The 25297-nt window shown below is 40.6% G+C and overlaps 1 protein-coding gene across 3 annotated transcripts in view; it reads left to right on the plus strand.

Moving 5' to 3' along the window:
• The first annotated feature begins 857 nt into the window (after window positions 1-857).
• The window catches only part of AKR1D1 (aldo-keto reductase family 1 member D1), a 233224-nt gene continuing 208784 nt past the window's right edge, over window positions 858-25297 (plus strand). For 2 of the 3 annotated variants that reach the window (XR_009551242.1, XM_007525161.3), the window contains exons 1-4: window positions 861-1086; window positions 17271-17438; window positions 20945-21061; window positions 23940-24017. Coding sequence is in view for 2 of the 3 variants with exons in the window: in XM_007525161.3 (XP_007525223.1) it covers window positions 994-1086; window positions 17271-17438; window positions 20945-21061; window positions 23940-24017 (456 nt within the window). In the remaining variant the exon portion in view is untranslated. Of the gene's footprint in view, window positions 1087-17270; window positions 17439-20944; window positions 21062-23939; window positions 24018-25297 lie in introns of all 3 variants that reach the window. The other variant, XM_060196649.1, reaches the window with a different exon arrangement.

The raw sequence follows: 25297 nt of genomic DNA on the forward strand, positions 1-25297 counted from the left end.
CAAAAATAGTTCAACAAGCATTATAATCAGGGATTCTTTCACATTTAGGTACCGTATGAGATTATATCCTCTGATCTTACAATCTCATAACCCACTATGAATCACTAATTAAAAAAATTAAAAAAGAAGTAGAAAAAAAAAAGGTAGTGAAGAGGTAAACTGGAAGTTAAGAACTGAGTCCTCACCTCATCATTTCTTCTCAGAGTTCTGTGTTGGCACAACTTCATCTAGATGATAAAAATTCCAAATCAATTCCCAGTCTCACTGCATTAGAATCTCTACAGAAGTCCAGGGGAACTACTTTTTAACAAGTTCTAATTTTCTAGGAGTATGAAAACAATAAAGTTCTCTCTCTCTTTTTTTTTTTGTTACAGTTTGAGAGAGTCTGAGCTAGATCAGGTGTCAACCAAAACATCTTAGTTAGTTGATACAATCCACCAAGAAGTGTTTTATTTTTCAAGTCAGTTGGAAGCTCGACCAGTCAGCGCCCATGTTCAGCGGGGAAGCAATTACAGAAGCCAGACCTTCCACCTTCTGCATCCCACAACGACCCTGGGTCCATGCTCCCAGAGGGATAGAGAATGGGAAAGCTATCAGGGGAGGGGATGGGATATGGAGATTGGGTGGTGGGAATTGTGTGGAGTTGTACCCCTCCTATCCTATGGTTTTGTCAATGTCTCCTTTCTTAAATAAAAAAAGAAAAGAAGAAGTTAGGCAAAAACTCTCAATGGGTTGTTATTTACATGCTGGTGATAAAGTTCAAAGGACAACATCAGTCAGGATTTGTAGAACAACTTGTGTGTGTGGATCGGGTACAGATTGGGAAATAAACGTGTTCACTAATCTCCCCTCCCACTGCCCTGTTTCTGCCCTCACACTGACTCTGCCCTTATTTTCTTAATTAATTTTTTTCTGGGGATACCTGTTTAAGAAGACTCTTGCTGCTGTGGTCATAGCCTCTCCTAGAACAAATTAGTCCCAGAAATATCCAAGATGGATCTCAGTTCTTCATTTCACCACATACCTTTGAATGATGGGAACAGCATTCCTGTCATCGGTCTTGGTACCTACTCAGAGCCTTACCTTGTAAGCTTCTCTTTGTTTGTTCATTTTATTTTATTTATTTATTTTTGTATTTATTAATTTAATTTCCCTTTTGTTGCCTTTGTTGCTTTTTATTGTTGTTGTAGTTAATATTGTTGTTGTTATTGATGTCGTCGTTGTTGGATAGGACAGAGAGAAATGGAGAGAGGAGGGGAAAACAGAGAGTGCGAGAGAAAGATAGACAACTGCAGACCTGTTTCACCACCTGTGAAGCAACTCCCCTACAGGTGGGGATCCGGGGGCTCGAACTGGGATCCTTATGCCAGTTCTTGTGCTTTGAGCCACCTGTGTTTAACCTGCTGCACTACTGCCTGACTCCCTCCCTGTGCATTTGTTTATTTTCCTAGAGTACCATCTGTACTTATTTTGGAATCATTTTCACTGAATTACTTTTTAAAAACTACTCTTTTTAACTTTAAAAAATCTTTACTTATTTTATTTGATAGAGCAGAGGGAAATTGAGAGGGAGGGGAGGTAGAAAGGGAGAGAGAGAGAGAGAGACCCCTACAGCACTGCTTTACCACTTGTGAGGTTTTTCCCTCTGTAGATGGGTACTGGGGACTTGAACTCAGGTAATACATGCACTTAAACAGGTTGCCACCACTCAGCCCCCTAAAAACTAGTCTTATTTGTATATTTTTAAGACAGAGAATGAAAGAGGAAGAGGAAGAGAAGAGAATACCAGTGCACTGCTGAGTTCTGATGTAAGGGGTACTCAGAACTAATCTTTGGCTTCTGGAGTTGAACTACTTTACAAAATAATTAAAAAGAGACTTTTCCAAACAACTAGGGAGCTGGATTCAAATTTAGTAAATGTTCAAACTAAATTAACTTACTATTTAAAATTATCATGTGCTAGAGAATGGGATCTTTCTGGTATTTTTCCCCCTGAAATTTAACTGAATGGAGAACTTGTAGTTTAGCCTAACTTAGTGAGAACCTACCATTTTGAAACAGGAGATTATGTAAAATTTAAATATGAAGAGAACAATGAGTGTTGCCTAGAGATAAAAGGGGGGAGGTGGGTGTTGTAGCTAAAATTAGCATTTGAAAATGTGATAGGGAATGGCTGGAGAGAAAGCTCACTCCTGGAACAGTTCTCTCAAAAAGAGAGGCAAAGATACCATATTACTGAGATGCTTTACAAACCATTTGTAGTGCAGCCAAACAGGTAGCTCAGTGGGTAGAGCACAGAAATTGTGTGTCTGAGGTAAGGGGGTTGGTTGCTCCTATCTCCAGCAACACATATACCTAAGTGGTGCTCTGATTTATCTCTTGCTTGCACTATATATATATATTAATTAGTTACAGAACAATGAAGAGTAAATATAGGGGCCAGGCAGTGGGGCACCTGGTTAAGCACATACATTATAGTGCACCAAGGACCTAAGTTCAAGCCTCTGGTCCCCAACTGTAGGAAGAAAGCTTCATGAATGGCGAAGCAGGGCTGCAGTTTCTCTCTGTCTCTTTCTCTTTCTATTTACCCCTCCTTTCTCAATTTGTCTCTGACTCTATCCAATAATAAAAAAATAAAAGTATTTTTTTTAAAAGAGTAAATACTATTCCAGAACTGTAGACAGTGTGTCTCTGAAAATACAGAGAAGGGAAGGTTGAGTCTGACCATGAAGGTTGAAGTGGGTTTTGATTAAAGCACAGGCTAGTTTCAATTTCTAAGAAAAACTCCTTTCTTTATTCCTCATTGTAATGAGAGATTTCAGTACTGACAAGATGACACAGTGGTAACGCAGAGCAACATGAATGGAATGTGAGTCATCATTTATTAATGAACTCTGTAAAGAAACTTCTAAGTTTGTCAGGCAGAGAAGCAGAGCCAAGCTGGGTGTCTTAGGCAAAAGAACAGATATAGGGGCTAGGGAGGTGGTGTAGTAGGTAAACTTCCATTCAGGAAGTCCAGGGACAGATTCCTGGCATCTCATGTGAGAGAGAGCCAAGCGAATTCTACAGATGGTGGAGTGGTTCTTTGATGTTTCCCACCCTCCCTATGACCTACTCTTATTTATTTTTAAAGACATTCTTTTTAAAAAGGATGTTTATTTATTTATTTAGGATTTTTCTTTTTTCTTTATTTCCTTTTGTTGCCCTTGTCTTATTGTTGTAGTTATTACTGATGTTGTCATTGTTGTTGTTGGATAGGACAGAGATAAATGGAGAGAGGAAGGGAAGACAGAGAGGGGGAGAGAAAGACAGACATCTGCAGATCTGCTTCACCGCTTGTGAAGTGACTGCCCTACTGGTGAGGAGCCAGGGGTTTGAACCCGGGTCCTTATGCCGGTCCTTGTGCTTAGCACCACCTGCGTTAACCCACTGTGCTACCGCTCGACTCCCGTTTATTTATTTATTATTGGATAGAGCCAGAGAAAAATTGAGAGGGGAGGAGTAGATAGAGAGGGAAAGAGACAGAGGGACACCTGCAGCCCTGCTTCATCACTCATGAAGCTTTCCCCCTGCAGGTGGGGACCAGGGTGCTGAATCTGGGTCCTTGCAGATTATAATGTGAGAGCACTTAGCCAGGTGTGCCACCGCCTGGCCCCTCTCCCCTACTCATATGAAGATATGAAATTGAAAATAGAAGGCTGGGTGTGGGAGTTGATGGTGTTAATGAATTCCAGTGGAATTCTGCTAGAAAACTGAGGAGATTGGAGCTGGGATGGGAAAAGGAGAAAGGAGTTTATTTGCGCAGACCGAGAGTTCAGATTACTTTATAAACTCAGATTCCTAAATCAAAATTCAATTTTGCTTTTATACTCCTTTAGCAAGTGGAAGCAAGCTTGAGCTATAGAAGCACATACAATATATACAGTTATGCTGTCATTCCCCCACCCCTACGGTCCCCAAGTGTTCAACCTAGCCCATTTAGGGAAGCTGAAACTGGGGCAACTGCTTTTTGCAGTTTCAGCTAAGCTTATCTTGTTTCTTTTCTGTTCTGCTTTTCTCTCATCTTGTTTGTCTTCTGTTCAGCTTCCCTATCTCCATTCCTCTACCTGACCATCTGATGGTCTCTTAATTCTATGTCTTCAGGCACTGTGGGCAAGGAAGCATACCCTCTTTAAACGATTAGCTTTACCTTAACTGACTCTATTCTGGCCTGAATGAACTCGGTTAACCCGTTTATAAGGCATGGGCCCGAACAACAAGATCAGGATTATGACCACCAGTAATGCTAGGGGGGAGTCACCCACAGGGCCCAACTTGACCAGGTTGAAATCCAGGTTTCTGCTGGCCTACTTCTCTTGTTTTTTCTTTTTAATAGTCTTCTGGCATCTTTGAGGACCAGTCTGGATTGATTAGCATAGAAGCAACACTCTGCTTGTAGAAAAGGCAGGCTCTAAGTTTGCACTGACCCCATCTTGGACCTTATTAAACTCTTTAACTATCTATCAGGAATGGGAAGACCCCTAGTTTCCCTGGGTTGGAGCACTAAGTAGTGCAATAAATAGTAAAGGCCAGGACAATGGGAATAGCACAAGTCGCAGGGATATGGTAATGCATCTACTACTCGTCATGATTCCTCAAGCTTCTGCCATCTGCAAGGCAACCAGCTTCTGGTTTTGTGGCTGCAGTAGGGCCAAAGATCATTTTCTGTTTTCTGCACTGCTGGATGGTGCTTTAAGGGGCTCTTAGATTATCTCTGGTAGCTTCAGGCTACTTGCCTGTTGTCTGAAGGAATCAGCTCTGCCTGTGAGTGTTTGGCAGCCTCTGTCACTGGAGTGACAGATCTGTAATGTTTGTTATTGTCTTTTTCTGATTTTATTTGTTATAATTCTTTTTTTTACATAAGCTTTCTTGTTTTTAAAGTAAATATTTATTTAGTTATTTCCTTTTTGTTGCCCTTGTTGTTTTTATTGCTGTTGTAGTTATTATTGTTGTTGATGTCATCATTGTTGGATAGGTCAGAGAGAAATAGAGAGAGGAGGGGAAGACAGAGAGGGGGAGAGAAAGACACCTGCAGACCTGCTTCACCTCCTGTGAAGCGACTCCCCTGCAGGTGGGGAGCCGGGGGCTCCAGCGGGATCCTTGTGCTACGTGCACTTAACTATAATATTATAATTCCACCACAGTTCCCTCTTCTTGTACCTAGATCTTTTCGGTTCTGCTGGTTTATAGGAACCAGTTTGCATTCTCTTTATATCAGCTGTAACTTAATTGTTTCTAGGTACCCTGTTATAAACTTTCCTGACATGTTGACAGGCTCACTTGAGCAGAGAGAGAAAAACTACACCCATAACACCAGTTTGTAAACTTCTAATGCTGTGCAAAATTTCTTTCTCTACAAGTGTGGGAAGCTTGTGCATCTGAGAAGCATGTACCCTGGTGTGTCACAGTATTGTTTGTGTTCTCCAGGTTCTGTATACTCTTTCTCTGACCTCAACATTTCCCCATCTAGGAGGATAGACAAGAATTCTTTTGGGGTGCAGAAGGTGGGAGTTTCCATCTTTTGTATCTGCTTCCTGCTGAGAGATAAATGATATACTGGTTTATCCATACTCCCAGATAGACCTGTTCTATCCCTAATCTTTTGCTAATAAATTAGGGCTCTGGAGAGATGAGGTTTCTGGACACTTCATCATGTAGTCATTTATCTAGGGAGGTCAGGATAGAGTTGTGGCAGCACCTGGGACTTGATGGTTAAAAGGTGGCAAGGCATATACATTTTGAATAAATGGAGGGCCAGAGTGTAGGATTAGAGTCAGTGAAAGTTAAGAAACTCAGGATGAAGGGAAGATAGGATGTCTATTTAAATGTAAACAGTTTAAAAAATTATCTTTACTTATTTATTTATTGGATACAGACCATCAAGAGGGAAGGGAAGGATAGAGAGGGTGAGAGACAGAGAGACACCTGCAGCACTGTTTCACCACTTAAGAAGCTTTCCTCCTGCAGGTGGGGGTTAGGGGCTTGAACCTGGGTCCTTGCCCGTTGTAATATGTGCAATCAACCAGATGCTCACCACCCGGCCCTTAAATATAAACATTCTTAGGAAACTAGAACTCTAACAATATATGAGCTGTTACCATAAGACAGCCTTGAAACATATCTGGGAGGATGGCATTAGAGTAGAGTGTGGGACTTGAGAACTGAGTGAGGACAGAGAGTGTGTCTCTCATATTTGAAGAAGACACACACACATACATATATAATTAACTGTATACCACATCAATCTGACCTGGGGCCCATGCCTATTAATATTTAACAAGGAGCCTGCATGACTTGTGTGTGTGGTCTAATGACACACATATCCCACAGTTTTCTAGCTGATTTGTTTTGTCCACGCAGACTATCTCAACACTAAAGTTTTCACATTTTATGGGCTGATGCAGTTCCTCGGCCTTGTTGTGAGGCCCTTACATTCTCTGAGGTTACCCACTTCTGTCCCTGACAGTGGTTATTATTGTGTGGAAAGGGAGCCACAGAACTGTGGTGGTGGGTACACTGTGGTACTATAACGTTCTAAACTTACAACCTTGCAAACTGCTGCTAAATTGCTAATAAAAAAAATTGAGGGAGCCAGGTGGCAGCACACATAGTATGAAGTGCAAGGATCTGCTTAAAGATCCTAGTTCAAGCCCCTGGCTCCCAACATGCAGGGGGGTTGCTTCACAAGCAGTGAAGCAGGTCTACAGGTGTCTATCTTTCTCTATCCCTCTCTATCTCCTGTTTCCACTCTCAATTTCTCTCTGTCCTATTCAATAATAATAACAATAACAATAATAATAATAATAAAATGGATAAAATGGCCTCCAGGAGCAGTGGATTCATAGTGCTGGTACTGAGCCCCAGTGATAACCCTGGGGGCAGAAAAAAATGGAAAAATCACACAAAGAAAAGGAGAAGAAGAAGCTTCTAAGTCTCCATGAGGTGGTGGTTGTTGTTAGGTGGGGGTGGAAGGACAGAACTTTGGTGGTGGTGGAGGCTGTAGTGTGGATCTATACCCTCCTTTAATTTTATTATCTTGTAAACCAGTATGAAATCACTAATAACAAATTTTCAAAAAATTCAGAAAGAAAGAATGGACAATGCTGCTGCTTGCCCCCCAGAGTAGGAGCACAACTTGGCAGAGGAGTTTGATTTTATAACTGTCACCTTCTTCCTCCTCAACACAACTCTGCTTCAGCTCATGGATCAGAGGTTCATCTGAAACTTGTTCTTTTTTATTAATGATTTAATATTTATTTGAAAATATTTGAGATAATAGGAGTATAATTTGTGCAGTTCCCACCACCAGAGTTCTGTGTCCCCATCCCTTCCACTGGAAACTGATTTAGTTCTTCCAATGTCACGAACATCTATCTATCTATCTATCTATCTATCTATCTATCTATCTATCTATCATCTATCTATATCATCTATCTATCTATATCTATTTTTTTTCTTCTTTTTTTCAACAGTACTGCTTTTACTTTCTTTCTAAGTCACACCTACACTTATTACTACTTCTGGGTGTCTTTCCTTTTTCCCTCTTCTTCCTCAGATAAGAGAAACAGTGCCTAGTTTCCTCTGGTGTTTTCTAGATCCTCTTCCTGTTCAGTAATGGTATAAAAACAAGATTCTTGGTGACAAGCGCTTGGGTCCTGGTGCAGTGAGGGTACAGAACCCTCTGGTTTACTCCCTTTGTCACTTACCCCTCCTGGACTATGGACCAAAATTCTTTTTTGGGGTTCAGAAGGTGGGAGTTATGGCTTCTGCAATTGCCTCTCCACTGAACATGGACATTTGACAGGTTGATCCATACTCCCAGCCTATGAAACTTTACAAAAAAGTGCATGCAAATATCCTCTCCCAGAAATATTTTTTTTTTTTGAGAAATACTTTTAAGCAACCTGGGATACTGAGTTGATAACTGAGAGAGTTTGAGAAGGATCAGTATCTCCCACTGTGTCATTTTGATAAGTAAGTTCAAGACTATGAACTCTGACTGACCATGAACTCTACCTGGAGGGAATTATGACTTCCAGGGACTTTGAAAACTTTGAGAGTGAACCTAGTCCTATAGTAATGTTTACTCTATCACTGGGCATGTCTCCAAGAGGCACTTGCCTCACAGGCCTGGAGATTGGTGATGAAGGCATTGAAGAATGATTGGAGAAATACAGAGAAGAGTTTAACTAAGAAGAGCTGCAGAAACTTCAAATGGAGCAGCAGTAGTCAGTGGCAGAGAAACTTTCTGGAAGGGAGGCTACTCAGGGAAATGTGCTCTGCATGGGTTAAATTACAGCATTTTTGTTAAAGAGTATTACCCTTACAAAGTTCTCCCAAGGTGGTTGAGGAGATGCTGCAGTGGATAAAGCATTGGACTTTCAAGCATGAGGTCCTGAGTTCAATCCCCAGCAGCACTTGTACTAGAGTGATGCCTGGTTCTTTCTCTATATCCTCCTCCTTCCTCATTAATAAATAAATAAAATCTTTAAAAAAAAGTAAAACTCTTGCAAGCTGAAATGTGGACTTATTATTGATCAAACAATGTCTCCCTTCAGAAATATTTTTGAAACATATGCGGAAGTTAAGTTTTTCTTTACAGGTTGCTAGGGAAACTCCCCAAAATCTGAGTTTCCAGCAGGGTTCAGAGTTTTGAAGAGACAGAAATGAGAACCTCTGTGGACACTCCTGTTATTAGAAGGGGATTCCCTTCCAAGCAATATGCTCTCTCTTCCTCTTCCAATTCATCACCATCACACAGGTCAGAAATTCCTCTCGGGATAAGGAAAGTCTTTAGGAACAGAATAGGGAAGCTAGGAGAATGAATGCAGTGGTTTCATGACAGCTAGGCTATAGAATTCCACCAGGCCACAAAGTGTGAAATCTTTATGCTACCAGGAAATCTGCACAGACAACTCAATACCAGGAGATTATATCAACCAGCTAAATGTGGGATCTCTGTGTTATGATATTCCCCCCCCCCACACACACACCAGGATGCTGAGACCATCAAGTGGGACCAAGGTTAACAAAAGGGCACTTTATTTGTTCAGGGAAAATGACAGGAAAGTGGGGTGAAGCGGGGCAGTGGGTAGAGAACTACATATGTAGCCCCTAGAACTGTGCAAAAGGGCTGCAGGTTAATATCTGTGAGGCCCACTCTGATGAAGTCTCTGGAGTGTATTGTCAATTTCTGGCTTAATAAAGTGCTTGCTCAATCACACTACTTGCTTCATAAGTTGTTAATTTACTTACATTGATTGGAGGGACTTGTTTAATTCTTTGCTAAGTTCACCTCTGGTGGACTTTCAGTTTTAGGACCCGTGCCCTCACACCATCATAGTCTTCACGAAGTCTTAGAGGCATTTTAGCCACTTTTTTTTTTTTGCCTCCAGGGTTATTTGCTGGAGCTCAGTGCCTGCATTACAAATTCACTGCTCCTGGAAGCTATTTTCTTCCCCTTTTTGTTTATTGTTGTTGTTATTATTATTGTTGTTGATAGGACAGAGAGAAATCAAGAGAGGAGGGGAAGACAGAGAGGGGAAGAGAAAGACATCTGCAGACCTGCTTCACTGCTTGTGAAGTGACCTCCCTGCAGGGGGGTAGCAGGGGGGCACAAACCGGGATCCCTGCCCCCTGCAGGGGGGCTCAAACTGGGATTCCTATGGGTCCTTGCGCTTTGGGCTATGTGTACCTAAACCACTGTGGTACCACCCAACTCCCAAGAAATCCTTCTAAACCCCGGTGTCTTGAGCTGGGTAGTCTGGAGGTGGGGGAATGGCTTCTCAGAAGATTTGTATGTAGGAAGCTTATTGGGGGGTGTTTTTTAGGAGCTAAACCTGTGAGAGAGTGAGAAATGCAAGTCTAGGGGGAACAGGTAGTGGAGCACTTGATTAATTGCTCATATTACAGTGTTCAGGGTCCCAGGTTCAAGCCCCTGGTCCCTGTCCACAGGGGGAAAGCTTCACAAGTGATGAAGCAGTACTGCAGGGGTCTCTCAGTCTCTCTCCTTCTTCATCTCCCCCTACCCTCTCAATTTCTCTCTCTCTCTATCCAATAATAAGTAAATAAATATTTAAAAATAAAGAAATGCAAACCTAACAGTTGAGGAGTTGACCTGTGGTGTCATTGTTCATCAGTTTCAACAAGTGGGCTACAAAGTGAATGGAACTGCCCTGAGTGAATATAAGGAGACCAGGCTTTTATAGCCTGTGGAGGGAATCCTATGTGAGTTGGTAGCAGCTGAGGAAATGAGCCTCTCTTCCCTGTTGGCTACACCATGCTATCTGCTATGAGCTGATCCTGCTGTCAGTTGGACAGATAGTTTTATTTTATTTTATTTTATTTTATTTTATTTTATTTTATTTTATTTTATTTTATTTTATTTTTTGCCTCCAGGGTTATTGTTGGGGCTAGGTGCCTGCACTATGAATTTTACTGCTCCTGGAGGCCATTTTTTCCCTTTTGTTACCCTTGTTGTTAATCATTGTTGTTCTTATTGCTTTTGTTGTTGTTGGATAGGACAGAAAGAAATTGAGAGAGGAGGGGAAGACAGAGGGGGAGATAAAGGTAGACACCTGCAGACCTGCTTCACTGCTTGTGAAGCAACCCCCCTGCAGGTGGGGAGCTGGGGGTTCCAACCATCATTCTTAAGCCAGTCCTTGTGCTTTGTACCACCACGTGCATTTAACCTGCTGCCCCACCACCCAACCCCCAGGGTTTGTCTTTTAAGTTCAGCCACGGGAAATAGCTTTTGCAGAATTCTGAGTGGTCTCCTTTCTGGAAAAAAAAAAATATTTAAGAGGCAGGTTAGTAGGATGAATATAGCTCCTGTCATGAAAGCTATCTTTAATTTGCAAATAATATATATGGTCTCCCTCTGAGACTCTCCCATTGTAGATTTCCTGACCCCTACCCAATATTTCTGCTCTTGTAGCTGGTTTCCCTGACATCATGAACCCACATACTCTCGTTGGAAATGTCTGGGCCCCTTCTCAGCTCTGGCCTGCTGCATTTGTCCATTCACTAACAGAATCAGGAAGGGGTATATCATTCAGTGACTCAGGTGATTAATATTGACTTTTCTGTCACACCATATAAAAGTGAAGAAACGTTACCCACTCCAATCATGTGGGTTACCTTTCCCTATTATTGTGGCAACTCCTTTCCTCCAGTGCTAACCTCTCAAAATAACAAGTCTGTTTCCTCCAAGGGAACTAAGACCTTAGGAACCTCAGAATCTTGAATCCTTGGATGGGAAACATACACTTAGTAAGAGGATCAAAGAGAATGATGCTAAGTTGAATCACTCCTTTTGGGTTTTCAAACTCATGCTCCCACTTACTGGGGACACTGCATCACAGAATCGATGTTGAAATAGGGTTTGTTACATTCTGGAAGGTTGCAGTACTCCTTATAAGACTTTGAACTCTGGTCCTTGCTAATGGTAACATGTGCTCTTAACCAGGTATGCCCTTGAAGGCTCTGAAATCCCATTTTCTGATAATACTGTGTAATCAGCTTGCTCATCTTTCATATCCCATTTTTTCCAAGCTGTTTTTACTTGTGATTTATAATAGGTTTACAAGACTATAATATTAAAGGGTATAGTTCCACACCCTCAGCCTCACAGAGATAAGTACCACAGTTCTCACGGAGTCTTACAGTAGACACTATTTCATTATGAACTTGATACTGACTCGCTATAGACTATTGTATATTTTTGCTTTCAAGTATATAGTTTGCCCTAATTTATGGATACATGTGAACATATGTTACATCTTACAGGACCTGGTCTATATCTAGGTTCTGGGACGTTGTTAGGAAGTGAACCTCTTGGAATGGAATTAGAGAATACTATGAAAAGAAAGGTCTCACCTGAGTAATGAAGCTGAAGGGTTGTCATTCCACACCTGACATCTCTGGACACAGTCTGAGCTGAAGCATGCTGAGGTGGTCTTCATTGCATTGATTAAGTTGGGATCAGTAGATGCAATATCATTTGGTACGACTTGAGAGAAGCATGCAGGAAAGTGAGCCCCACCCCAGAGGTTCCAGGACTGGGGGAAATATAGGCTCTATAGAGGAAGCAGGAGGTTCCTGCTGTCTTAGGGTTTAAGAAGACAATAGATAGTTATTGCTATAATCACAATGTTTGGCAACTGGGTTAACTTTGAAACATCCCTTTGTTAGGATTTTCTGTATCATACACACCATCACCATATTTTATGTCATTTGACATTATTTGTATATAGCTGTGCCACCGGTTGCTTCTGTTCTCCCTGGACTAAGCCTTTAAGAGGGTCAACATATCAAAGACTCAGCCTATGTATCAAAAAGACTCTGTGCTTTAAAAAGTTTGAGGCATTCAATCTGTTTTTCTCCTCTTATATTACTTAGTGATTTATATGACTACAAATTAATAGGGGTGTACATAAACACCATTCCCACCACCAAAAGACTGTGTACCATCCCACAATCCACCCACCACCCCTGCCCCATGAAGCTGAACATCCACCCTCACCCTCAACACAGGGTTTTTACTTTGGTGCCCTACTCCAAATTTAGTCAGATCCTGCTTTGAGTTTCCCTTTCTGTTATTCTTTCTCAACTTCTGTTGATGAGTGGGATCATCCCATACTCGTCTTTATCTTTCTGACTTAGATCACTTAACATAATTCCTTCTAGCTCTGACCAAGATAGGTCAGAGAAGGTGAGTTCATTGTTCTTAATGGCTGTGTAGTATCCCATTGTGGATATATACCACAGCTTTCTCAGCCACTCATCTGTTGTTGAGCACCTGGGTTGCTTCCAGATTTTAGCTATTACAAACTGTGCTGCTATGAACATAGGTATACACAAATCTTTTTGGCTGTGTGTTATGGAGTCCTTGGGGTATATCCCCAGCAGAGGAATTACTGAGTCATATGGAAGGTCCATATATAGTCTTGTGAGCGTTCTCCAGACTGCTCTCCACAGAGGCTGGACCAATTTATACTCCTACCAGCAGTGCAGAAGGGTTCCTCTACCCCACAGCCTCTCCAGCATTTGTTGCTGCTGTCCTTTTTGATGTATGCCATTCTCACAGGAGTGAGGTGGTATCTCAATGTTGTCTTTATTTTCATTTCTCTGACAATCAGTGACCTGGAACAATTTTTCATGTATTTGTTAGCCTTTTGGATCTCTTCTGTACTGAATGTTCTGTTCATATCCTCTACCCATTTTTGGATGGGGTCATTTGCTTTTTTGGTGCTAAGTTTGCTGAGCTCTTTGTATATTTTGGTGATTAGTCTCTTGTCTGATGTATGGCATGTAAAGATCTTCTCCCATTCTGTGAGGGGTCTCCTTGTTTGTGTGATAGTTTCTTTGGCTGTGCAGAAGCTTTTCAATTTGATGTAGTCCCATTGGTTTATTTTTGCTTTAGTCTTCCTTGCAGTTGGGTTTGTATCATCAAAGGTGTCCTTGAGGTTTAGGTGGGAAAGTGTTCCTCCAATGTTTTACTCTAAGTATTTGATAGTTTCTGGTCTAACATCCATGTCCTTAATCCATTTGGAGTTGATTTTTATTTCTGGTGACATAAGGTGGTTCAATTTCTTTCTTCTGCATGTTTCAACCCAGTTTTCCCAGCACCATTTATTGCATTGAGCCTCCTTCCTCCATGTAATACTTTGGGCCCTTTTATCAAAGATCAGATGTCCATAAGTGTGGGGGTTTAGTTCTGGGCTTTCAATTCTGTTCCACTGGTCTGTGTGCCTATTTTTGTTCCAGTACCAAGCTGTTTTGATGATGATGATGGCCTTATAATATATTTTGAGATTTGGGAATGTGATGCCTCCATTTCTGTTTCTTTTCCTCAAGATGGTTTGGCAATTCTAGGTGTTTTCTGGTTCCAGATAAATGATTGTAGTTTTTGTTCTATTCTCTTAAAGAAGTTTGGTGGAACTTTGATGGGTATCGTGTTAAATTTGTGTTAAATGGCTCTGGGGAGAATATTCATTTTGGATGAGAAGGAAAACAAAAAAGAAAAGATTTGGAATGACATGCCTGGTGAGCCAGGAATCTTGGAATCAGCGGGGAGCCTGCTAGGGGGTGCTGTCCAGCCCTGGAGGGCTGAATCTGGGGTAGGAGGGAGGGGTGAGCTTCAGAAATAATAAAAATATTTCCTTTCTTTTTCCTCCTGGCCTCTGTTTTCTAAGCCAACAGTGAGCTATAGGACCCCTCCTTGGTGTCACTCTTAGGACCCCTCATCCACCCTCCTGTTGATGGCCCAGTATCCTACCCTACCCAGAGAATCCTAGGTCACAAGCCACTGCTTATTGGAGCTCATACCAGCAGCTGCCTCCAAGTTGCAATCTTGGCTCCGCCCCAACCCCATTATTTTATTGTTGTTTCTTGCAAATGGGCTTGTGTCATTGAAGATGTCTAAAAAAATTAGAAAAAAAAGACTTCTGCCAATATTTCTAAGTGTTTGGTAGTCTCTTGTCTAACATTCAAGTCTTTGATCCATTTGGAATTTACTTTTGTGCATAATAAAATGTAGTTTCATTATCCTGCACACTTCAACCCACTATTATCAACAGCATTTGTTGACTTTCTTTACTCCATTTAATAGTTCAGGTCCTTTTGTAAATTAGAAATTAGATGTTCATAGGTGTAAGGGCTTATTTCTGGGCTCTTAATTCTATCCCACTGGCCAGTGTGTCTGCAAATAGTGGGAGTTTAACTTTTTCTCTTCCAATCTGTATCCCTCTAATTCTTTGATCTTGCTTGATTGCTATGGTAAGAACTTCCAACACTATGTTAAATAGTAATGGTGATAGTGGGCAGCCATGTCTAGTACTTGATCTAAGTGGGAATGCTTTTAGTTATTATTGTTTTTATTTATTGGATAAAGACAGCCAGAAATACCCTGTAGGGGGAGATAGAGAGGGAGAAAGAATGAGAGACACCTGCAGCACTGAATCACTACTTGCAAAATTTCCCCCTACAGGTGGAGGCTAAGGCCTCAAACTCAGGTCCTTGAACATTATAATATGTGAGTACAACCAAATGCATCACCACCCAGAAGCCCCCAGTGCTGTCAGTTTCTCACCATTAGGTATAATGTTGGCTGTAGGCTTGCTGAATATGGACTCCACTGTCTTACAGAATTTTCCATCTATTCCAATTTTTGTAGTGTTTTGATAATGAAGGGATGTTGGATTTTTCAAAAGCTTTCTCTGCATATATTGAGACAATCATGTAGTTTTTGCTTTTTTTTTTTTAACTGATGTGGTGGAGGTGGTTGTTGTATAGACAAGTAGATCTGTGTTTAAATTGTAGAAAGAAAATAGAGAAGGAAATAACTAACAGAACATGCAGATTTTCACAGAGGCACAAACAGCAAGTATACAAAACAATAGAAAGAAAAAAAAAGGAGGCCAAATGAAAATAGAGGGGGAAAAGGGAGTGTACATAGATGTATTCACCACCCCTAATGGAGTTAGTGGGGCTAGTGTGTAGAGGTCTTGGCATAGGTAGGTGTCAAAACTAATTCCTTTATTACCATTGAGAAGAATGAGGGACCATCTAAATACATCAAACTCCTACTGAAAAAACTACAAAAATACATCAGTAGTAATACAATAATAGTGGGAGACTTCAACATCTCACTCACACACTTAGATCAACGAAGCAGAGAATTAACAAAGAAACAAGAGAATTAAATGAAGAGATGGACAGACTAGACCTCCTGGACATTTTCAGAGCTCTTCACTGCCCAAAACAGGTATACACATTCTTTTCAAATCCACACAGCATATCCTCAAGGATAGACTACATGTTAGGCCACAAAGACAGTATCAGCAAATTCAAGAGCACTGAAATCATCCCAAGTATCTTCTCAGACCACAGTGAAGTAAAGCTAACATTCAACAACAAACATAAAATTACAAAAAGTCACAAAATTTGGAAACTCAGCAACATGCTGCTTAAGAACCACTGGGTCAGAGAAACACTCAAGCAAGAAATTCAAATGTTCATGGAAACAAATGAAAATGAAGACACACACTATCAAAATGTTTGGGACACAGCTAAAGAAGTACTGAAAGGGAAACTCATAGCCATATGATCACACATTAGAGAACAAGAAAAAGCCCAAATAAACGACTTTACTAAATGCCTTCAGGACTTAGAGAAAGAGGAACAAAGGAACACTAGAGCAACCAGAAGGACAGAAATCACTAAAATGACAGCAGAAATAAACAGTATTGAAAATAAAAGAACCATACAAAAGATCAATGAAGCCAAAAAAATTTTACAAGATTGACAAACTCCTAGCCAGACTCACTAACAAAAAAAAAAAAAGGAAAGAAAAAAAGGGAGAAGACTCAAATAAGTAGAATTGTAAACGAAAGAGGGGATATCATAAGTGACACCACAGAAATCCAGAAAATCATGTGAAACTTCCATAAAGAACTATATGCCACCAAGCTAGAGAATCTGGAAGAAATGGAAGAATTCCTAGAAACATATTCCCTTCTAAAACTAAACCAAGAGGAACTAAAAAACCTAAATGCACCAATCACAGACAAAGAAATCTAAACAGTTATTACAAATCTTCCTAAAGTGGGGGGGGGGGGTGGAATCACAGGACTGGAGAAGTGAAAAAAAGAATCTTCCCAATAACAAAAGTCCTGGACCAGATGGCTTCACAATTGAATTCTACAAAACTTTCAGGAAGCAGCTAATACCTATACTTCTAAAGCTCTTCCGAGGAGGGACTTTCCCCCCTATAAGTGAATGAGAAACTTTGCCCCAGTTTTACACAGTGCAAGATGGTAGAGTGGTGCTGTGGTGTCTCCATCTTTGTCTTTCCCTACACCCCATCTCTCTTTAAAATAATAAATGAAAAGATAAACTCACTGAAATGAGAAGATTCCACTCACACTGTGTGGAATTGGGGACTTGTTAATTTTTACCTCAAAACAATGTGCAAGCTAAATGACTTGGTTAAGAATGATTCAATTAGCAGTCAGAAGGTGACACATTATTGAAGTGCTAGACTTAAAGCATGAAGTCCTGAATTTGATCACCAGTACAGCAAGTGCTAGAATGATGCTATGGCTCTCCCCCTCTCCCCCCTACTCTCTCTCTTTCTTTCTCCCTATCTCCCTCTTCCCCTCTTATTCTCTAATAAATAAATAATCAAAAACTAATGACTCACCTAAAGCAATGACTGCATGTCATTTCAGACACCTAAGGGGGCCTGTGAGAAAGCAGTGAAGTTTGCTCTCGACGTGGGGTACCGACACATAGATGGGGCTTTTGTCTACAAAAATGAGCATGAGGTGGGCAAGGCCATCAGGGAGAAGATAGCAGAAGGAAAGCTGAGGAGAGAGGACATTTTCTACTGTGGAAAGGTAAGTTCTTCCCTTCAGTAGTCAAGCTCATGGTCTCTCCTCTCTGTCCCCTCCAACTGCCACCACATCCTCATGGATGTTGTAGATGGTGTCATCTTTCACCACTATAGAATGTTGTGTTTGGGGCAACTCACTAAAAACCAGGTGCATTCTGGCCCTGGTACCACATGGAAACACCATGACTGGCACCAGGGGAAGTTTTAAAGATAGTGGAACAGTGCTATTGTGTTTTTCCTCTCCATATACATCATCTATCTATCTATCTATCTATCTATCTATCTATCTATCTATCTATCTATCTCTCTGTCTATCATTTGTCTCTATCTCTCACTATCTCTCTCCTTTCCTCTCTCCTATCCCTATTTCTCTCCCCATCTCTCCCCTACTCCTTCTTTATCTTTCTATCTCCCTCATAAAAAGGATGAAAAAGTTGGCCTGGATAGGACAGAGTGAAATTGAGAGGAGAAGGATGCACAGTCCAGCTCTTCGGGGTCCAAAGAAGAAGAGGGAAATGAGGGACTTAGGCAAAGAACCTTGGAACCATTCAGAGAATGGAAACCTGGGCACATTTATTGAAGCATTTTTATATAGCAGGTTTTAAAATTTTTTTATATTTATTTATTTTCCTTCTTGTTACCCTTGCTGTTTTTTATTATTGTTGTTATTGATGTCGTCGTTCTTGGATAGGACAGAGAGAAATCAAGAGAGGAAGGGACAATAGAGAGGGAGAGAGAAAGATAGACACCTACAGACCTGCTTCACTGCCTGTGAAGCGACTCCAGTGCAGGTGGGGAGTCGGGGGCTTGAACCGGAATCCTTATGCCGGTCCTTGCACTTCACACCATCTGCGTTTAACCTGCTGCGCTACCACCAGACTCCCTATATAACAGTTTTGTTGCCCACTACCCCATGAGTTTGGATCCATCACTCACTTATATAATTATTTGTCTTTTTGATTTGCATCAAACTTGTCCTCTAATCTAGACTGGGAGAAGGTCACGAGCAGCTACAGGTGGGTGGTCTTTACAGCATGTAGTACTCTGAGGTTTTCCTCAGAAAGCTGACTCACAGCATGTAGTAGCACTTGTAGGTTTGCCTCTGAAAGTTGTACAGCAGAACTACTCTGAGGTTTGCCACAGAATGCCGATTTAAGAGTTTTTCCACCATTTCTCTCCTTAGGTCCGTATAACCTGTTCTCCTACAGAGTGGGAGACAGGGAAAGAGAAAGAGAGACATCTGCAAACCTGCTTTACTGATTCTGAAGCTTCTCCCCTGGAGCTGGGGGTGGGTTGGGGAGGGGGCTCAAACCTGTTTTGTAAACAACATGTGGCTCCATTTAAATTTAAACAAAGAGAGGTTTATTCATTAAAAAAAAAAAAAAAAAAACATGAGTGTGAGGGGAGAAGGCTAGCTAAAAATACAGGCAAAAGTCCAAAGTCCACAACTAAGCTACTCAAGACCACCATGTGAACAGATCAGGATTAGTCTGAGCTAAACCAACAGGAGAATGCCAAGCTGAAGGTGATCCAATCAGGAGAGTTAGTTGCTGGAAGTCCTTGCTTATATAGTCCCTGAACCCACATTCCCTTTTGAGTGTGCTCTGTCATTGTCATTTGTATGTTAAATGGCTGATGTCGTTTGTATGCTAGTTGTCCCAAATTCCTGTTGGGGTCACAACAAACCTGCATCCCTGCCCTGATCCTTGCACATAGTAATAAGTGCACTTAAGCAGGTGGGCCACTACCTGGCCCCAACACAATAGTACTTCTGGCTCAAGTGAAGCACAGCTTTTATTCAAGTAGCAGGAACATAAAGTGCTAAGGCCAGGTCAAAACAACCAGTCAGATGCCATGTCTTCTCATTCCACAGTGAACAAAATTGGGGGCTCATAAGGTGACCTATGAAATTGACACTGTCAGGGGGAACACATGAGGTGTCCTAGATTCAGGGGGGACTTCTGAGTGCTAAGCTGCAATATATTCAGTTCAAATTAAAATCTGGGGTGTAAAGAGTTATATCATCTCTTCCTACACTCAGATGACACTACAGCATAAGCATACTTTTGAGAAATGAATTGAGAGGCCAGGAGATGGTGCACCTGGTTAAGCACACACATTACAGTGTGTAAGGACCCAGATTCAAGCCCCCTGTATGGGGGAAGTGAAGTGGGGAAGTTTCCTGAGCAGTGGAACAGGTTGTAGGTCTCTCTCTCTCTCCCCCCTCTCCCTCATTTATCTGTCTCTATCATAATAAAAATTTCAAAAAATGGAAGCTAGGAGTGGTAGATTCATTGTACAAATACTGAGTCCCAGAAATAACTTCTGTGGAAAAAAAAAAAAAAGGAAATGAAGTGAGTAAGTCAAATGTGTATGGATTCATTGTAAAGAAAAAAAAAAAAGATGAGAAGAGAAAAGAAAAGAAAATGAAACATGTGGTGGCTGGGGAAGTGTCTTAGTAGGTGGAGCACAGGACTTCCAAGCTTAAAAGTCTGATCCCCAGAACCATCTATCCCAAAGCTGAGTGTTGCTCTCTCACATAAATAAAACAAAATAAGTTTTCTTTAAGTTATTTTTCTATTTTATTTGATAGGTCAGAGAAAAATTGAAAGGGAAGAGGGATACTTGATATCTCCTCTTGAGAAGAGACCCCTATAGACTTGCTTCACTGCTCCTAAAGCTTTCCCTTTGCCAATAAGAATCAGGAGCTTGAACCTGGGTCCTTCTGCATAGCAATTTGTGTGTTAAACCAGGTGCACCACAACATGGCCCCTAATATTTTCTTTTCAAAGTATCCCTGAGTTCAGGATGTGGCACACCTGACAGGATTCTTCTTGCCTCAACATGTGCAGAGTCCGGGTTTGAGGCCTTGCACCACATGGAAGTACCATGGCATCAGCAGAAGTTCCAGTACTGTTATGTCTCTGCCTATCTCTGTCTCTATATATGCAAAGTGAAAAGAATGAAAAAGTTATCCTCAAAGTGGTGGAATCCTGTATGCTTAAGGTCTTGGCTCCTCCACAGAAAAATAATATCTCTGGTCTCATCAAATAGAAATAAATCTTAAGGGCTAGGCAGAGGCATACCTGGTGGAGAGCACACGCCTTACCATGCACAAAGACCTGGGTTCAAGACCCTAGTTCCCACCTGCAAGGAGGAAGCTTCATTAGTGGTAAGGCAGTGCTGCAGATGTCTGTCTGTCTATCTATCTATCTATCTATCTATCTATCTATCTATCTATCTATCATCTACCATCTATCTATCTATCTATATATCTATCTATCTATCATCTATCATCTATCTATCTATCTATCTATCTATCTATCTATCTATCTATCTATCTATCTATCTACCGTCTACCTACCTATCTATATCTTCTATCTACCTGCCATCTCTATCTCTCTCCCCTTCTCAATTTCTCTCTGTTTCTATAAAATGCAACAAATAAATAAGTCTTAAGATATAAAGTAGAGTGAATGGCAGTTAACCACCACCCTTTTCTTCTTTCAGCTGTGGGTTACACATCTTCTCCCCAAGATGGTGTACCCAGGACTGGAGAGAACACTCAAGACCCTCCAGCTAGATTACGTGGATCTTTTTATCATTGAAATGCCAATAGCTTTTAAGGTGAGTTTAAACACCAAAAGAACAGATCTCTGCACTTTCAAAAGTGTGAGCCCTCAGTCATTCACCAACCAGCCCCACAGCATGCTGTCATTCAGGTCTGCTACGCTCCTACATCAGTTTGGACTGACCTGCTACAATTGCCCAGGACAACCATTGGTAGCATGGTCAAGTCCAGATTGCTTGACTGACCAATCTTGACTCTAAGAGAATGAAGAGTGGGGACTGCACCAGTTGCATCAACCCACCCAAACACCATGACTTGAACTCCTCCAGAGAAGAAAGTATAGGGTAGTGGCAATCAAAATTCAGATATCCAGTGTACTCACTGTCTTAGAGTGTGATGTTTATCAGCATGGGCTCTGGGGTCTGACTGCCTACTTGGAACTCTAGCTCTGTCAATATAGGTGAGAGATGCAGTCAAACTGTTGCCTGATTTCTCTCCATGTCAGCCGAACATGATGCAGTAGAACAAGGTGTGAACTTTGGAGTCACACAGAAGAGGAAACATCTATCTCTGTGAATCTCAATCCCATTGTCAGTCAAATGGAGGAAATAATAATCACTTGGCCAATGTTGTGAGGAGCTTTTAAAAATGATACATGTGACATGATTAAGACAAGGCCAGTTATCTGACATCTGCAGCACTGCCTTACCACTAGTGAAGCTTTCCCCTTGCAGGTGGGGAGTAGGGCCTTGAACCCAGGTCTTTGTGCATGGTAAGGCGTGTGCTCTCCACCAGGTATGCCTCTGCCTAGCCCTTAAGATTTATTTCTATTTGATGAGACCAGAGATATTATTTTCCTGTGGAAGAGCTAAGACCTTAATAAGTGATAGGTGACGCTATGAAATATCCAGGAGGGAAGGAAATTTGAGCCATCATAGCTGCCAGTAGGCACTCATTAAGTATCCCAGCGTACTAAAGAGAAAATGGAGTTCTCAACCAATGAAGTAGGTACTCCAGTGCCATGATGCCAATTTCATTTTTGTCTCCCTGTGCTGGACTATACTAAACATCTTGATTTCAGACTCTTGGGTATTTTGATTTAAGGCCCCTTCCTCATTTAATTAACTCTGACTCTTGTTCAATAGGTGGATTTTCACAGCAAGTTCTAAAGATTTGAAAGGAGTCTACATTTAAAAGTGAGAAAAAAAATGACTTGCATAATCTTTTGGAAGAAGGCCAACAGAGAATTTATGTTCCAATGCTTAGATGAGGGTAAAACTTATAGTGAGGAAAGGCACAGTATAGTGACATCATCACTCAATGGAATCCCTGATCAGGAATTACAGGAATCTCAATTCCTGTAATTGAGAATATAACTTTGAGTCAAAATATCACATGCTTTTAAAAATCTCATGATTATTTCTGATAAAAAACTTTCTTGCTAATTTTCTCAGTGCTTTACTACTTTTAAATGTCAAGATAACAAGCAGACATAATTTCAGAATAACATAATGCAAAAAGGCACACAGATATTCTTAAAAGAACAGCAAAGGCATTGATGAATAGGGAGAAGTGTCAATAGCGTGGATTTTTAGAGGGTTGGATTATTGACAGTGAGGAGCTGGAATAGAGGGGAAAATGAGCTCATCTGTATATGAAGAAGTTAATAAAGTGAACACAGTGGAAGCTTTAAGAGACTTCATAGAAATATCTAACATAGGGTTGGGGTGATAGCAGACTAAGATACTGTGCTGCTCTGCTGTATGTGTAATCCCGGTTCAAACCCAGATCCCACTACACTGGAGCAAACTCTGGTGCTGTGGTCTCTCTCTCTCTCTCTCTTTCTTTCTCTCACCTTTGGTCTCTATTAAAAAGAAAGAAAATTAAAATAAAATGAAAGTGAAAAGTATATAGATGAGTGCTCAGGGTTGATAAGGATTTGAGTTAAACCTGGGAAAATAATATTATTTAATAGTGTTTGTGGTGGAACCATAAAACTATTGCAGAAAAGAAATAGACTTTGGAATGGCAAAAGGCTGTAGCCTGGGAGATAATGCAATGGATAAAGTTAAATATAAATGTCTCGCCTTCTTTATCTCTCTCTCTCCTCTCAATTTATCTGTCTCATCAAATAAAATTAATCAACTAAAATGTTTTTATCTCATGACTTCTTTTAAAAAATATTTATTTATTTATTCCCTTTTGTTGTTTTATTGTAGTTATTCTTATTGTTATTGATGTTGTCATTGTTGGGTAGGACAGAGAGAAATGGAGAGAGGAGGGGAAAACAGAGAGGGGGAGAGAAAGACAGACACCTGCAGACCTGCTTCACTGCCTGTGAAGTGACTCCCCCAGCAGGTGGGATCCGGGGACTCGAACCGGGATTCTAATGCCAGTCCTTGTGCTTTACACCACCTGCGCTTAACCCACTGTGCTACTGCCCGACTCCCAATCTCATAAGTTCTATAAGAGCACACTATTATGATTCTTTAAAAATATTTTTATTTATTTACTATTGGTTAGAGACAGAGAGAAATTGAGAAGAGAGGAAGAGGTAGAGAGGGAGAGAAGGAAAAATCCCAGGATGTGAGATAATGAGATTAATGTGTCACATATTTTGGAAAAGCAAAAGAATTTCTGACTAGTCTTCAGCACTAGAGAGTATGTATAATTATACTTTAGGAATCTGTTTAATAATGAGAGAGAACCAGAACATCACTCTGGCATATGCAATGCCAAAGATTGAACTCATGATCTCATACCTGAGAGTTCAATACTTGATCCACTGTGCTACCTTCTGGGCCAGGAAATGATGTATAATTAAACTAAACATCTTTCCCAGGGACAGAGCATATTGGTAGACTGGACACTCACATTCATAATTTTAATTACCAGATATAAATAAAACCAACCATATTTGTTCTTTTTGTTCAGCCTGGAGATGATCCTTATCCTAAGGATGAGAATGGCAAATATATATACCACAGTGTTGATTTGTGTGCCACGTGGGAGGTAAGTTCAAATGAAATTCTTACTTAAAACACACACACACACACACACATACACACACACACATACACACACACACACACACATACATACACACATACATACACACATATACACATACACACACATACATACACACATACATACACACACATATACACACACATACACACACACACACACACACACTTGGTTACACTGTGATGTGAAAATTCATCTCTAGTTTATGGAGAGATGCAGTCTTTAAAATTTTTTTTAATTATTATCTTTATTTGTTTATTGGATAGAAGGAGTCAGAAATCAAGAGAGAATGGGGTGATAGAGAGAAAGACACCTACAGCATTGCTTCACCACTTGCAAAGCTTTCCCCCCTGAAGGTGGGAACCGGGGGCTTGAACCCAAAGCTTTGCACCTCAACACATATACTCAAGCTGTTGCACCACCACCCAGCTCCCTTGAGAGATGCATTCTTTATTCCAGATTGAGACTAAAAGAGCAGGCATATATATAGTCGTATATACAGATATATAAAGTATTCATTTTACAGATGATGAATAAATTTTTATTTGTTGGCATGTTTATTTATTTTGATGGGTGAGGAGAATAAGGAACAAAAATCCATATCTAGTACTTTGGGAGAACTATGGTGGTTACCATTTGAGGGAGGTGGCGGGGGGTGGGGGAACAGAACCTTGTTGGTGGGAGTGGTGTGCAATTACACCTCTATTATAATCTTGTAAATCACTATCAAATCAGTAATAAAACATATATTAAAAATAAAAAATAAATGAAATAAAATAAAGTACTAAAAAAGAGAAAAAGGTGCAGGAGGAGAAAGGAGATAAATTTTAATCTAATAGTAAAAGGAAAAATATAATTGAGATTTGCTCATATATATATATTCACACATTTTTTAGTATTTCAATTTGATTTTTAAAAATCAATAAGACCATGTCTTAATGAAAAGAAAAAGCAGAATGATACATGAAAAACTGAAAAAAAATTATAATTATTGTTCCATTTCTGAGGTGGCTATTGGTTCCAAAATCTTCTCTTAAGAATTGTAACTAGACTAGGATGACCTGTCTCATCACTACTGTTCAACATCTTCCTGGAAATCCTTGCTAGAGCAATCAAGCAAGAAAGAGAAACCAGGGCCAGGAAGTGATGCACCTGGTTAACTGTATACATTACAGTGTGCAAGAACCTAGTTTCAAGCCACTGGTTACAAGCTACAGGGGGAAAGCTTCATGAGTGGTTAAGCAGAGCTGCAGGTGTCTGTC

This window comes from Erinaceus europaeus, chromosome 8 (genome assembly GCF_950295315.1).
Source record: "Erinaceus europaeus chromosome 8, mEriEur2.1, whole genome shotgun sequence".
In the NCBI taxonomy this organism is placed as follows: domain Eukaryota; kingdom Metazoa; phylum Chordata; class Mammalia; order Eulipotyphla; family Erinaceidae; genus Erinaceus; species Erinaceus europaeus.